This window comes from Oppia nitens, unplaced genomic scaffold, assembly GCF_028296485.1.
Source record: "Oppia nitens isolate AA-2021 unplaced genomic scaffold, nextdenovo-longstitch-racon4-pilon3 scaffold7_pilon_pilon_pilon, whole genome shotgun sequence".
Lineage (NCBI taxonomy): Eukaryota > Metazoa > Arthropoda > Arachnida > Sarcoptiformes > Oppiidae > Oppia > Oppia nitens.
The window spans coordinates 2,091,852-2,106,975 of record NW_026533251.1 but is presented as its reverse complement, the minus strand read 5'-3'; the positions used below and the strand labels follow the sequence as shown (position 1 = coordinate 2,106,975).

General features: G+C 26.1%; 5 protein-coding genes across 5 annotated transcripts; 1 reads left to right on the top strand and 4 right to left on the bottom strand.

Annotated features, from left to right (window-relative positions):
- Positions 1-4,755: 4,755 nt before the first annotated feature.
- LOC128963082 (cleavage stimulation factor subunit 2-like) lies at positions 4,756-6,214 on the bottom strand. Its single transcript, XM_054309549.1, has 2 exons — positions 6,009-6,214; positions 4,756-5,949 (listed from the first exon to the last, which is right to left on the bottom strand). Exons 1-2 carry the CDS (start codon positions 6,061-6,063, stop codon positions 4,844-4,846), a joined length of 1,161 nt encoding a protein of 386 aa, XP_054165524.1. The 5' UTR covers positions 6,064-6,214; the 3' UTR covers positions 4,756-4,843.
- Positions 6,215-7,578: 1,364 nt separating this feature from the next.
- LOC128963083 (DNA-binding protein HEXBP-like) lies at positions 7,579-8,634 on the top strand. Its single transcript, XM_054309550.1, has 2 exons — positions 7,579-7,854; positions 8,036-8,634. Exons 1-2 carry the CDS (start codon positions 7,831-7,833, stop codon positions 8,510-8,512), a joined length of 501 nt encoding a protein of 166 aa, XP_054165525.1. The 5' UTR covers positions 7,579-7,830; the 3' UTR covers positions 8,513-8,634.
- Positions 8,635-9,996: 1,362 nt separating this feature from the next.
- Positions 9,997-10,800, bottom strand: LOC128963079 (mitochondrial pyruvate carrier 1-like). Its single transcript, XM_054309545.1, has 5 exons — positions 10,599-10,800; positions 10,482-10,485; positions 10,405-10,420; positions 10,248-10,328; positions 9,997-10,182 (listed from the first exon to the last, which is right to left on the bottom strand). The coding sequence occupies exons 1-5, from the start codon at positions 10,667-10,669 to the stop codon at positions 10,022-10,024; spliced, it is 333 nt and encodes a 110-aa protein (XP_054165520.1). The 5' UTR covers positions 10,670-10,800; the 3' UTR covers positions 9,997-10,021.
- A 397-nt stretch (positions 10,801-11,197) lies between these two features.
- On the bottom strand, positions 11,198-12,142 carry LOC128963215 (uncharacterized). The gene is made up of 2 exons (XM_054309714.1): positions 11,839-12,142; positions 11,198-11,785 (listed from the first exon to the last, which is right to left on the bottom strand). The coding sequence occupies exons 1-2, from the start codon at positions 12,018-12,020 to the stop codon at positions 11,296-11,298; spliced, it is 672 nt and encodes a 223-aa protein (XP_054165689.1). The 5' UTR covers positions 12,021-12,142; the 3' UTR covers positions 11,198-11,295.
- A 318-nt stretch (positions 12,143-12,460) lies between these two features.
- LOC128963555 (sorbitol dehydrogenase-like) lies at positions 12,461-14,397 on the bottom strand. The gene is made up of 6 exons (XM_054310069.1): positions 14,286-14,397; positions 14,167-14,188; positions 13,777-14,085; positions 12,895-13,253; positions 12,690-12,825; positions 12,461-12,611 (listed from the first exon to the last, which is right to left on the bottom strand). The coding sequence occupies exons 1-6, from the start codon at positions 14,395-14,397 to the stop codon at positions 12,461-12,463; spliced, it is 1,089 nt and encodes a 362-aa protein (XP_054166044.1).
- Positions 14,398-15,124: the final 727 nt, after the last annotated feature.

Sequence of the window (15,124 nt, the reverse complement as noted above, 5' to 3'; positions counted from 1 at the left end):
CTCTATTGAACATCAAAACACTATATAACAGTGTAATTATATTATAATGATATAATCCATAATTGATTATAATTACAAAAAGTACAATGTTTTGCAGTACACCAAATGTTTTAGTTCCTCAAATTACAATATAAAAACAACTAAAATATATGTAAAAATATAAATATTTATATACACCTCAATAGTGTACATCATTAAATTGATATATAATTCATTATTTTTTCTATTAGTAATGATTAATAATAGATTTTATTTGTATTTGTTATTAATATATATATATATTATATTTTTTGTCGTTGAGTTCAACATAATAAATGACAAATAGATTTAGAGTTTTAACCACTTAATGTATATATCATAAAAATACACAAAAACACAACTATTTTGATCACTAAATGTTAATCCAGATTCCAGTTATATAGTATATAAATATATTTATAAATGAAAGCAATCCACTTATATTGTAATTAGAGTGGAAAGGGCTAATAAAAATGCTCACTTAAAAAATAGCTGTTTAATTACATACAAATAATTTATGATAAAATCAATTGTTGAATACTTTCATTGTCATACACGTAATATTTTGAAAAGTGGTTAAATTGGTTGAGTTGTCAAAAATGCTATATTTTTGTATGCTATGGTGTTGTCAATGAAAAATTGCTGTTTTTTGACCAATTATATAACAAATTAAATTATTACGATATTATGAAACTTAATAATTATTATTATATAATAGAATTATATTTAGTTTATCAACAAATAAAAGTCTTTTACTGCCATTTAGATTATATGCAAAGTGTTTAAATTAAAGATTTTCTTAATAAAAAATGTTATAATAATGAAAATATTGATAAAGTGATGGTTTTAATGATAGTTTATAATAACAAAAATTGTTGTGATGGTTATATTTATTATAATTAAATTATATAATTATATTATTCATATATGATTGTAAAGTTTTATTGATAATAAACACTAAATATTATTATAACTATTATTAATTATAGTACACCTAAATTGTAAATACATTTTTGTGTTAATTTAGTTTTTTAAAACCAATAAATGATAATTCAATTGATTTTATTTGATTTGATATACAGTATCATAAATATTATCGATATTTTATAAATTATAACTACATATTAATACAATATTATAATATTACAAAATTACAATATTATATTATAATATACAGTAAATATTAACAGATATTAATAAATTAATGATGAATTAGTACAAACATAATAATACACAAAAAATCACAAAATTCAATGTTTGAAATTTTCAATACTAATAAAATCCATGGATTTATCATTTAAGTAGAGTTTAAAATTTGGATTATACCGTAATTTAAAATTTTTGTATAATGTATAGACACTATAGAAAAAGTTTAAATTTAATTTAAATATTTCTTGAATGATTAAAGTTTCAATTTTTAAAATAATAATAATATAATTATAGAGGTTTTCTTACTTTTTTGGTCACAACTTTGTATCCGCAAACTAGCGATAAACAATCTCCTCGAAACAATTGTCCAGAAATTTACCGCTAGTTTGTGACCAACAAAGTAAGCAAAACTTGCAATTAATTTAAGATAATTATAATTTTTATATTAAAAGTCTATCAGAAAATGAAATAAATATAAACAATATTATTAAAATATAAGGAATGAAATCTATGAAATTTGTTTCAAACATAACTAGAGGTGATTTACAGTATATTAAAGATTTTAATTTGAATTTAACAAATTTATATAAAAATAGTCAAAAATATCATTGAAAATGTTTTAAATTATTTATTTATTTTTAATAAAATTTCGGTATAGATTTTATTTTATTACAATATTATTTGAATTAACTAATATTTTAAATCTTAAAACACTTAAAACCAAAATGTTTTTATTGTAATTAATATTTGTGACAATTTTTCATAAGTTAATATTTATTTTGTATTAAAGTTATAAAATATTCAAGAAATATTAAAATTTAACTTTTTCATAGTGTTTATATAATATACAAACATTACATAAGTTTATTATAGTATTTATAGTAAATAATTGCTTGTATTTTTAGGAATAGTATTTGAAAATTGTTTGACACATTCATTGTCTATATTATAAAACATTTTCAATTATATGTCCATTTACTATTTGAAAATGTTTTTTAAAGATAATTAAAATAATAAAATATATTTTAAGTTAAATCAATTTTGTTTTAATGTAAAAATAGTTTTTTATTTTCAGTAGTCATATAATAAAACTAATAATAACGTAAGTCTAGTAAAATAAATATTTGAGTGTAGTTTCTTATTTAATTTAACATTTAACTATTATATTATAATAACATCAACATTATTTTGTACAATATATTTAAATTTACGTTAATATTATGTAAACCCTGATAGTTAGCTATTTTCTTGTCAAACACACACACAAATATATAATATATAAACATTTGGAAAAATTTCATTTTTAAAAAGATAATAAAAATTTATTTTTATGGTTGAAGTCAAATAGCTTTGCATTTAAATAATTGATTTCTTTTACGGCTTTTTACTATTGGTTTTCAGCAATAGAGCAGTTATTTTAAGAGCTTTGATGACAAGTCATGTCATATTAGATGATATATTTGTATATATTTTGAAATTAACATTACTTTTATAAATATATTTTGACAATAAGATTTTTATATCAAAATCTGTTAAAATTTGTTTTACATTTTTATCTTTTTATATACAAGTAGTTAATCATTGAATTGCGTGAGATTTGATTTAATATAAGAGTCATTTAGAAACGACACCCATATATGATTGAGTTGTCATTTTGAAAACATTAAATGATATCTCAATATGCAATTTGATGGACATTCATATTAAAAGATAAATTTTTTATTAAATTTACTTTTAATAATTAATCAGATATACCGTAAACTAGTATTGTAAGTATAAATATTATTATTAAATATTTAATTTCCTTAACCGTTGAAACTTGTGTTATAACTGTACTGTAGTATAGTATAGTAGTTATCCCAGCTTTTCATTGCTTAAAGTAAACTCAAAAGTAAGTCATCGAAAGCTACTGACCCTTATGTAATCGTGTGGACAGTGGACAGTGCGGCTATGTTTCGCTGATTACAAGTTATTATGTTGTAGTATATAAGAGTATTTAGTGTATTATAGCAACAATTACATCAAATATTTATCAACTTTTATGAATAATTAATCCGTTAAAAGCCATTCATTTAAGGCATTCACTAATCTCTTACATAACATCAATGCAAACACATTAACAAACATTGTATATGAGATTTGCTTTGATTTCAGACAAACCAGTATTTAGACAATTAATGAATTAACAAAAATATTTCTACTAAAATATATTAAATAAACCAAATTGATAAAATATGTTTAAGTATTAATATTAATTAATTTAATTTACAAATTAATGATAAAAATTATTTTATTTTATATGTTTATTATTTGTATTAAATTATATATTAATTATTTTTTAAATTTTTAATTTAGTTTTATTCAAATTTAAAATAAATTTACTGATTATTGATTTGATTATTGATTATAAATCATTAATAGAATAATGATTATAATATAATTTTATCATTTATTTTATATTTGTTTATTTTAACTCAATTTTTCTCAATTAATTGATTTGTAATGTGTTTTTGTGATCAATTGCTTCCTTTGGCGTTCAACTGAAACTTATTGTAATTTAAATAATTTATTTATATTTTTTAAGTTATATATTATTTTTTCAGTCTAAGATATTTGATTTTATTAAATATATAATTATTAATTTTATATTTTATATTCAATAATACAGTAACTATAATTAATGTTTATTTATTAAAATAAGATATATTATTAATTTTAAATTATAAAATATCGTAAATTTAAGAATATATTTTTTATTAAAATTTTAATTATACAACTTGTTTAAATAATCTAATTTTATATAAAAAATAGACATAAAAATATGTTAATGTCAAATAATTAGAAAATATTATCGTAATCACATGTGTTAATATCACAAACGGATGTAATAATTAAGTAATTGAAAAATATTTCAATTAAGCAATTTAATAACTAAAGTATTTTGTAAATTTGAATAATTGAAAAGTTTAATTCAATTAATTAATTTAAGCATCGATTACATGAAAAGTCTTCTATAAATAGAAACGCTTTAATAACAATGCAAATGAAGTTTACAATTGACAGCATATAATGATCCAAATAATGTAATTTCATAGGAATTATGTGAAGATTATGGGAATCTCTCTCTAAATACTATTTACTATTCAATTTAAATTATCATATAATTTTAATTTTTATAAGATTTAAAAGTATTAAGTTATCTAAACTATATTTTATTGAACTAAAACAAATAGATTTTACTAATAAATATATTTCTAAAAAATATTTAATTAAGAAAATTAAAATTATCGAAATATATAAAAATGTATTTTCTGTACAAAAAAAATGATTATTATTTATAACAGATTGCTGTATATAGTATACAGTTGAGTAGTAAACATAGATTTTAATAATATAATTAAAATCAAAATTAGGTTAATATGGTTTATTAATTTATCAATTATGAACATGATTTATATCTATTACTGTAATTCAATTAAACCTTTAATTAATTACGTTTAAATTGTAAATTATATTAAATTTTTAGTATAGAGTAATAGATAAACAATAATGAATAGAGAAAAATCATTTGTTTATTAAAATTACGGCAATTATGACAATTAAATAAATTTGACAATTATTTGAAAAGTGTTATAATGTGACAAAATATTTATCTAAATTGAAGACATGTTATAACTCAAGTACTTCCTCTTTGAATTTGTTGTTTGAGTAGCAAAATGCTGTCCCGTTGTTCAGTGGGCAACATAGCTATTTGTTGGTCAGACAGTGCCAACACTTGCATTATTAATTGTGCCTTTTCTTGCTCCTGACTGGCAGTCATGGTGGCGCCCGGTTGTGCCATTGAACCAAAATTAGGAGGTAATTGAATATTAGATCCACCAAACTGTTGGCCACCAGCGCCGCGATTCATACCAATTGGTGCACCAGAGTTGGCACCACCTCTAATATTCTGTGACGTCATTTGCCCTTGAATTCTTGGATCAATTGGTCGCGTTCTTGGATCCAAGTTTTGCGGAGGAATTGGTGCGTTCATTGGACCAGTTTGAGGACCAAAACGATCAAAAGGTGTTCCATCTCTAAGTCTCGGATCATGCATTCGATTATCAAAAGGTTGTTGTTGTGGCGGCATTTGTTGGGGCAAAGGAACGGGTCGTTGCTGTGGTGGATATGAATCAAACATTGGTTGTTGTGGTGGAGGAATAAGCTGTTGTGGTCCCGGTTGAGGCATAAGAACTTGTGGTGGATTAGGATTTGGACGATGAAGTATAGACATTGCCATTTGTGGATCAACCACTCGCATGACAACCAGTGCTTGTAGTAAAGCATAGGCCAACTGTGGATTCTGTATTAACATATTTCTTGCTTCAGATGGATTTGTTTGTATGCATTGTTTCATCTGTTTAGCCAATTCGTACATTTGTTCGGGCGGAAGACTGGCCACAGCTTTGCTAATGGCTTCGGGAGCTTTATCGGGGTCTACTTCGGGTCCGTATGGGGTTTCAAAAGCGGCACCGCTTAATGACAACTGAAGGTTACGCATCTCTTCTTTGAGTCGTTCATTGGTCGCATTATCGACCCGAAGATTACGACCATTGAGTTCGTATTGATTGAGATTTCTCATCGCCGACAGAGCTGTTTCTTGATCTTTATATTCACAAAAACCATATCCTTTTGGTTTTCCAGATTCTCTATCGTAAACCAACTTAAAGCTAATGACAGGTCCGACTTCTGAGAAAATGTCTTTCAGTTTCTCTTCTGTCGCGTCGTACGGAATGTTACCGACTGTTGGACGCAAACAATCAAATCAAACAAACAAATCAATCAATGCTTTTAATAATTACCGAAAACAGATCGCAACGAACGATCCGTAGAATTGGCCGCTGTATTGGTTGCCATGTCTTTGATGTCTATTTGTCCACTGATTGTGTCAATTAATATCTTAATTGTTGTTAAAGTTGTCAATCAATTGTCAAATAAATGGCAAAACACGACAAAACTCTTGCAATTGTTTGCTATATCGTCACGTTGTTTATGGACCACTCATTTGTCTAATAAGTCATATTTTTGTATACTTTGAATGGGCCTAAATTGTTGTATTTATTAAACTGTAACTTATGGTACTTTTTGATGAGCTGAGCTCAAAATCGTATAGTTTTTTTAATTTCTAAATTATAATATTTAATATACAGTTGAATACATTAAACAAATACTGTAACAATATTTAACACAAATTGATAATCAAATAGAGATTATGTTAATTGAATTGAATTAATGTTTGAAATATTGTGCTAACAATGCGATTAACAATTAATATCACAATTATCTGTATTTAACACTTATTGTCATCACTTTATAGATGAAAGTCAAGTATCAATATGTCATTCAATGATGATTTCGATGATGATTTGGATCATCTTTTGGCTCATTTAACCGCATCTCAACTGACAGAACCACTTCGTAATAATCAATTGAATGTCGAATCACCAGAAGATGTCAAATCAATTGCCATTCAAACAAATGAAACATTTTGTTGTAAGAAAGTGTTTAAACCAAGTTTTAAGCGGAAATTAGTTATTATAAAGACAGCAAAGCATCACCACATACCATGTATTTACCACTCGTCCTCTCAAGAAGTTATAGAACATACAAACAAAAGATTGAAATCTAATAGTGATTTGACTAAACATTTGGATGACAATTACAAGAATGATGAGAACTATTCCGGTGACAATACTTTACAATTATCTCCGATGACTATTAATGAATTAACAACTGAAATATCGCCTCAAATGTCAGACAATAATAGCCAACCAATTGATACAAACTTATCTCAAACATTGGTTCAATCATCGAATAGTTCTCAACAGTCTTGTAGTTCACAACAGATTAAATTTAGTGGTGAACTTGATGTCGATGTCGAGCGATCACCTCTTCATCAGTTGAATGGAACAAATAGATGGTCTGTTCGCTGATTATGATTTTTGTCGTAACAAATGACTAATCATTGAAATTGATGGACAGTTTAATTAATTTTAATATCCTATTCATAGATAATAATTATGATATATTATTAATACTTAAATTTATGTAATATTTATAATTAGTATTTTATTTATTCATTTATTTATTAATAATGTATTGAAATTTGTTGAAATTTATTTTATATACTATTATTAATTAGTTTTATATATATTTTATAATTTGATATACAATTGATGTAATTGTTGTAATGAATTGAATAAAATGATGAATTGATTATAAAATTGATAAACAATTGATAATATTATTAATAAATACATTATTTATGAATATATAGTGAATGTCCGTGAAATGTGCGCCAATAGTGTCAGCCAATAGAGTGTGAGTTATGAAACTGTGAGCCAATGAGAGTTTGTCTAACAGTTTTAGAGCAATGACTGACTGTTTCAATGCTGTATTAAATTGAGAATAGAGTCGACTGTTCTATACTTTAGTGTCTCTACTGTTGTGTGCATTGAATGAGTCGTTCATTTGTATTACACTTGAAGTGTGAGTCTATGAGTGCTTTGAATCCACGTGTCATTGAATTGAAGGCAAAGTAAGACATATTTAAGACATTTCGGTGATCTTCGCAGTAATTGTTTGATTGAAAGACTCATTTGACTAAACACTACATCGACAACAATGTCTGATACGGCTATCGATAAGGTAAGTGAATAGTGACCTAAACTGTATGTCCAATAAAAGTAATCAATACTAATGTCGACGTATTTTTCTAATGATATCTCATTAAAAAATCTGAAGTCTTATATGACTTCATCTGATCTCAAATGACCTCAAATGATATGAATTTTAAATCCATTCCTTTTCGGCAATTCATCTAAAAAAGTCTGACTCAAGACGTCAGGACTCGGGATCGGATGCGGGCGAAGACTCGCAAAATTGGCGCTCACGTAATGGCAGCCAACAAAAGCAGGGCGGGTTCCGGTCATTTGGTGGACGTAATCGCGATCAGAATTGCTATAATTGTGGCCGCAGTGGACACATAAGCCGTGAATGCAATCAGGAACGTGGCTTTAGTTCGCGAAAATGCTATAATTGTGGTTCTGAAGGCCATTTAAGCCGCGACTGCACTGAACCGCGCAAAGAGAGATCCACTGGTGGTGGTAGTAGTGGTGGCGGAGGAGGAGGAAAGTCATGCTATAACTGTGGCTCTGATGCACACTTGAGTCGCGATTGCACTGAACCGCGCAAAGAAAGACCAAAGACGTGCTTCAATTGCAACGAAGTCGGACACATCAGCGCCGACTGTCCTAATGAGCGACGCGAACGCCGCTCTAATTATGGCCGCAATAACCGGTATTAATACTGATGTGTTGGCCACAGATTAATTGGAAACGATTTTTGGGTTATTATTATTATTAAACATTCATTAAATGATTTTTATTATTGCCCTACATTTGATTTGATTTATTAATTGATTTGTGTTTTATGTATTCAAAAATGTTTTCTTGTATTTTGATTATAATAATTAATTTAAAAGAATTTATAATTAAAACAAATTTGTAGTTTTATTGGAAAATATACTCTAATTTATTATTTCTATATAAGACGGTAATAGAGATATTGTATTAAAATATGTTTAATATTTGATAAGAGATGTTAACGTATTTGACAATAGTTTTGTAATGTGTTTTCAATTAAAATGTAATCTTTCAGTTTGTTTATATTAAGATTTATTAATTATAGATATATTTCAATGATAAATGATATTTAAAAATAAGTATATATTGTGTTAAACCACATAAAAAACCTTTATTTCACCAATCAATCAGTTTAACAGTTGTACATCAGCTTTGAAGAAAACAAATTTGTAATAAAATATTTTTTTTTAAATAAAAATACTTATTAATTAATTAACATACTCTATATTTGATGAAATATGCATAAAATGTACAAAAATTTAATTACCGGTAAACTTATTATACCAACGATTGTTTAAACAATACGGTAGTGTATATAATGGGTATTTTCATAAATTTAATCTAAATATTTAATTAAAAAATTTTATAATTTGTTATATTTATAATTATATACAGTATTTATATAATAATGATACTATAAATTCGATAAAATTAGTAAATTCTATACAAAAAAATGCAATCTATTACTAATATACCATACATTATATCAAATTTTTATTGGCATCTCTATCAATAATTTTTGATTCATAAATTATTTAAAAATACAAAAATAAGTCTATAGAGAGTTAAAATCAAATTGTTTTAGTTTATCATTAAATTTCTTAATCTTGATTTCGGATCTTATTTGTAGAGGTAATTCATTGCAATACTAGACTCAAAGTTTTTAATTCAATCACATCTAATGACACACTTTTGATAAAAATAGTTGAATTGACTTATTTTGAAGTCATTGTAGATTCAATACTAAATTTTCAATCACAATCAGATCAATGGATAACAAATACAATAATTTATAGTTAGATTTAATCTATAGTTTATAAATTACAATAATAATTAACGCAGTTTTAAAATAAATTATTTTAATATATATTCTATTAAATGAACGTTAGATTATTAAAAATATATTTATTCCTACAAGAAATTTAATAATTTAAACAATAATTAGATTCATAAATAGTTTTTATATAATTAAATTTCAAAATGAAATAACAGGTAATCATTCAGTTATCACTCAAACCATAGAAAGAGTGAATATCATTATTCAATAATTTTAAATTATAATCAAAACATTTTGTACTAAATGTTTTCAGAGAAAACTGAGATTTAATATTATTTGATTATAAATTAAGAAAAACTAGATTTAAAATAAACTAAAGTTAGATCCATAGTATTCATTGACTATTTTTGTCGCCGAGATATTCATGATTGACAAGACGTATGCCTTGAATTACTTGAGCGCATTCATTGGTGAAGTGACACGAAAATAGCAACAGATTTCTTGGTTGGACACGAATTGCAAATCGCATGAAAAGTAGTGAATAAATACAAAGAGCTGTTCATAASATGAGATAAATACTGTCAGTGATGACCATTTAAAAGGTAACACTTAAGACAAACCGATTGTCATTTTGCCGCTTATTATTGACGGATCCTTCTTTATGTCGGCCAATGCGGCCAAAGGTATGCCCCAATTGGCCACTGATTTGCATAAAATATAACAACAATATACTAATTATAAGCAATTTGTTATTAATTTATTAGACACCAGACATACCCGGACCCCAAAAATGCTGTCAATTAAACAAATCATTAGTAATTCAATAGTAATATAACATATATTATATCACTTACTGTACTATCGGATCATCAAAATTGAGAAATAAATCAATGATTAATCAATGCATTTAAGAAACGATAAACATATTAAACAAGTGATCAAATCAAGTGATTAATTGTTTGGTACAATACCTGCAAAGATATGACCGAAATTCACGGCTCCGCAGCTGTTGAATGGCTTTACTTATCACTGAACCCGACATTGATTTCAATTGATTTAAATCAATATTTTATTTAAATTAATTTAATTATAACTAAATTTATAAATTCAATATTATTTCCTTTAAATTCAAATAATAATGTTTAGTTATTTGACAAAAAAGTAAACCCTATATAACACTCACAACATATGATTGTTTGCTATATTACGGGACGTATAGTGTGTATGATATGATGTGGTTATGAAAATGTTGAACATTTTCAACTAATTTTTCAATCAATAGTGGCCTTCAAATACATTTAAATACATGATTACACATCAATTTAGTCATATAATCATTATATATTGTATTAATTTATTTATTCAAATATTGTCTAAATTAAATAATTATGATTAACCAAAAATACCTTAAATATGTAGAATTAAGTTTATTATGTCATAAATCAATTTGATTATCGTTACATATCTCATATATCAATAACTAATAGATTTTTCATTATAAAATCAATTTAATCTATAATTAAATGGTATATATAATTCAATAATCGGTAATAGCAACAAAAAAATGGTATACAAATGACAAATAAATAGATTATAACACAAAAAGATTGATATAGTAATACAATTACAAAATGTCTATAAATATTAAACAATTACCGAAAGAAATACTTATGGACTGAATATAATTCGTTTGAATCGTTTATTTTTTGTTCGTGTTTTTGGTCTAATTGGTGACTCTTCGACTACAATTGTTGAACAACTGGTGTCCACTTTATCCGATGTATGACTATCATAAACGACACAATCATTTGGCACACAAAAGCTATCGTATTGATAGTCTTCGAGATCCGATTCATTTGGTTCTTGAGAATAGACATCAATAGTGGGATCGAAGTCGTATTTAAGCTTATATTTAAAACGGTTGCCAACCGATTGATCCACAACTGACCGCATATATACTGATTGCATATCTTTAGTTTGTCGACTGTCAATGCCATCAATCAGTTGTCCAATCGGTTGACTGTCAGTGACTTCAATATCATCGACAAACTGTTGTGTCTGTTCGCCAATTATCTCTGTTTGTGTCAAAATATCTTCGTCATCGAAATCATCGCTGTCTTCATTGTGAGCCTCGAATTGGATAAAATCTGAGACAAAACTAAAGATATAATAGATTAGTGAATGTCATTAAATTAGACCAAATAGTCATACCGTTTGTTATTTGTTTTGTTGTTTCGTTTGACTGGTTGTCGTTGACCACAATCATTGGTATAGTGTTTATTGACGACAATGTCATCATTGGTGTTGTCATTGATTGGTACCATCCATGGTATCAGCAATTGTCTTAACAAATCGGTGGTCAGTCTGAGTGATAAACACTTGTTGTCTGCCATTGACTGGTCGTTGACATCAACTATAGTACCGAACAATCAATTCAATCAATAATACATTCAATTGATTAACACTTCAAATATAGCGCTAATCATAAACAACGTAAGTGTTTGTCAATCTAATACACAAATGATGTAAATATGTTTTTTAAAGTTTTTAATTATTATTACTAAATAATTATACAATTTTTAAACATTAATTTTATTATTATGTAATTAAATATAAATTAGATGACAATTATTTAACATTTTAATACTGTACTTCACAATAACATAATACAAACTTTTACATCAAGTAATTATGTTATAGTTATAAGAATAAAGTTGGATTAAGTAATTATTATTATTATATACTTTTATATATTATATGAAATTAATTAATTAAAAGACATAATAATTTATAAATAATAAATTAATTAAAATTATTGATATTAATTGATATATCAATATTGAATCAATACTTTAAGCACTCCTTGTTGTCCACTCTTCAGCAAATTGAACGCATCGATAGCCTCTTCGATACGAAACTTGTGTGTAATTAATGGTTTGACATTCAATTTGCCACTTGATATCAACTTAATAGCCAATTGATAACTTTATATATTTAAACAATTGATTTTTAAAACAGATTAACAGATTAGATTATAATTTTAATTACATATCAATACTAACTCGTCTTTAATACGACAAACACCGATGAGATCCACTTCCCTCATAGCAGCGCAACTCAAAGGGATTCTGGGATTACCACCCAATCCTACAATTCCTACTTTACCACCACTTTTAGTCGCATATATAGCCAAACAGACTTTCATTCAAAATTCAATTATTAATTGATAGCAAATTATCTCATTAATAGACAAACACAATGTCATACCCGATGACTCCACTCCCGTGCACTCAATGGTGACATCCGCTCCCAAAGCATCGCTAGACATCTGTTCTTTGATAGTTTGTGCCACTTGTTTGTCATTAAAATTATTGATATCAATGTGAATAACTTCATCGATACCCAACTCTTTGGCCAAATCCAGACGACTTTTGTCGATATCAGTGATTAACACCTTATTAGCACCAAATGCTTTGGCGCACAGAGCGCTCATTATACCGACGGGTCCGGCACCGCATACAACTACATTATGACCGATACCCACATTTACCCGACGACATGCGTGCACCACAACTGCCAAGGCTTCAACAATAGCCCCTTCTTCTAGAGACACATTTTCGGGGAGTCTGTCAGATAAATATGTTATATAATGTAATAAATATATATTTAATGAGTTTTAGTAAAATTGATTACAAGAAAATGCAAATAATAATTAAAGTGACTTTATTTGGCACAATACCAAACTATTATTTAGTTGTTATATTTCATTCAATTGCAAGTATAATGTTATATATAATGTTATATATATACAGCATTTTTTATTAAAAAATATCATTTAAATGAAGTAATAAAACATCTAAATTTACATTAAGTTTTTATTTATTAACCATAAATTATTTGTCTGTCTGTGAATCAAAAATATGCTTATTTCACTTATTCTTTCTAAAAATGATCAATGTACAATATATGAAAATATAGGTTTAATCAGATTAAATTAATTAATGATTGTTAATGATTATTAAAATGCTTTTAAATAATTTTAGTTTACGCAATACGTATAAATATATACTATATATTTCATATGTCTTGAACTATTAAATTAACACAACTATTATAATAATTTTGTAAATATTATATTAAGTATCTTACTTATAGCAAAAGTCAGCTCTGTGTACATAATATCTTCGAAGACATCCATCAGCTGGTGGTAAACCATGCGATTGTTGGTTAGAAATGGGACACAAATTATATCGACCGCTGCGACAAAACTCGCACTCAAGACAAGGAATCGCCGGCTCGACTGCAACTCTATCGCCGGGTTTTAGATGAGTCACATCATTGCCAACAGCTATAACCACGGCTGACGGCTCGTGACCTAAAACGTATGGATTCTTTACCACAAAATCAGCGACAAATCCTTTTTTCCATAGAGTTAGATCAGTGCCACAAATACCACAACTTTTACATTTCAACAAAAATCAAAAGTTTATATTATGTCTAAAAATAATTTTCAAAATAAATAAATCTTTTGTATAATACCTATGAGCCTGAAGTAAGCATTCTGTTATATATAGAAAAATCAAAGAATAAATGATTCAATAATTTATATATTAATATATTTTCAATGTTTAAACAAGTATTGGACAAAAATTTCTTACCGTTTGATTTCAAACTATCTTCAAGTGGCCACTGCTCTAGTCTAAGATCATCTTTTTGATAAAGTACTAGAGCTATGTTATCAAAATTGTCGATATTTTTCAGATAATTCATAATTTATAACCAATAATTAAATCAAATTATTAAAAAAATTGTTATTTTTAACTTATATTAGATAACAATTTTATTAAACTATTTGAATAACAATGTTAATAAAAACTAATTGTTTGCTACAGTAATAATCGCACAATATTTGAACAGATCTTCAAATCTGAAGTTTTCCGCCCAAAACTATGTCTATATATTGTAAGAGAAATCAATATATTAGAGAATTTACTCTAATATTAGGACAAATTATGTGTTAAAAGTGATTCTCTCAAGTGTTGTGAAAAATCCCTAAATTATGAGCTCTGTATTACATTTAAAGTTTGGGCAAATTTCCAAGAGAGGGAAGTTCCCTTAAAAATCCCTCCAATTTTCAAGGAAAATATGAGAAATATTTTTTCACTCCCTTAATCGTTAGAAAGGAAAATATATTTTATATTATTACAATAAATAGTACCAAAACTTAAATAATTTGCATAAGATTTTATAGAAATATTTAAAAGTAAAATTCAATTCAATAAATTTTATACTTTTTTATAAGTACCACTCAAAATACAGTTTAATATAATATTTGTTTTTCAAACACTATGAAAAAATTTGATGTTAAAGGTTCAATAGGTGGTAGAATAACGAAATAAATTCCTTTGGAATTCCCAGAGAGCAGGAAAAATAGGGAACTTTTGGAAAATAAAACGATGGAATTTGATTGAACCCTAATTACATTAAATGTTATGTA

Coding starts and splice junctions, on each gene's coding strand:
- LOC128963082 (XM_054309549.1), bottom strand. CDS start 6,063: ATGGCAACCAATACAGCGGCCAATTCTACGGATCGTTCGTTGCGATCT. Junction 5,950..6,008: donor TTCGTTGCGATCTGTTTTCG/GTAATTATTAAA, acceptor TGCGTCCAACAG/TCGGTAACATTCCGTACGAC.
- LOC128963083 (XM_054309550.1), top strand. CDS start 7,831: ATGTCTGATACGGCTATCGATAAG. Junction 7,855..8,035: donor CTGATACGGCTATCGATAAG/GTAAGTGAATAG, acceptor CATCTAAAAAAG/TCTGACTCAAGACGTCAGGA.
- LOC128963079 (XM_054309545.1), bottom strand. CDS start 10,669: ATGTCGGGTTCAGTGATAAGTAAAGCCATTCAACAGCTGCGGAGCCGT.
- LOC128963215 (XM_054309714.1), bottom strand. CDS start 12,020: ATGGCAGACAACAAGTGTTTATCACTCAGACTGACCACCGATTTGTTA. Junction 11,786..11,838: donor AACAAAACAAATAACAAACG/GTATGACTATTT, acceptor TTATATCTTTAG/TTTTGTCTCAGATTTTATCC.
- LOC128963555 (XM_054310069.1), bottom strand. CDS start 14,397: ATGAATTATCTGAAAAATATCGACAATTTTGATAACATAGCTCTAGTA. Junction 13,254..13,776: donor AGAGCTGACTTTTGCTATAA/GTAAGATACTTA, acceptor TTTATCTGACAG/ACTCCCCGAAAATGTGTCTC. Junction 12,826..12,894: donor CACGGGAGTGGAGTCATCGG/GTATGACATTGT, acceptor TTTGAATGAAAG/TCTGTTTGGCTATATATGCG.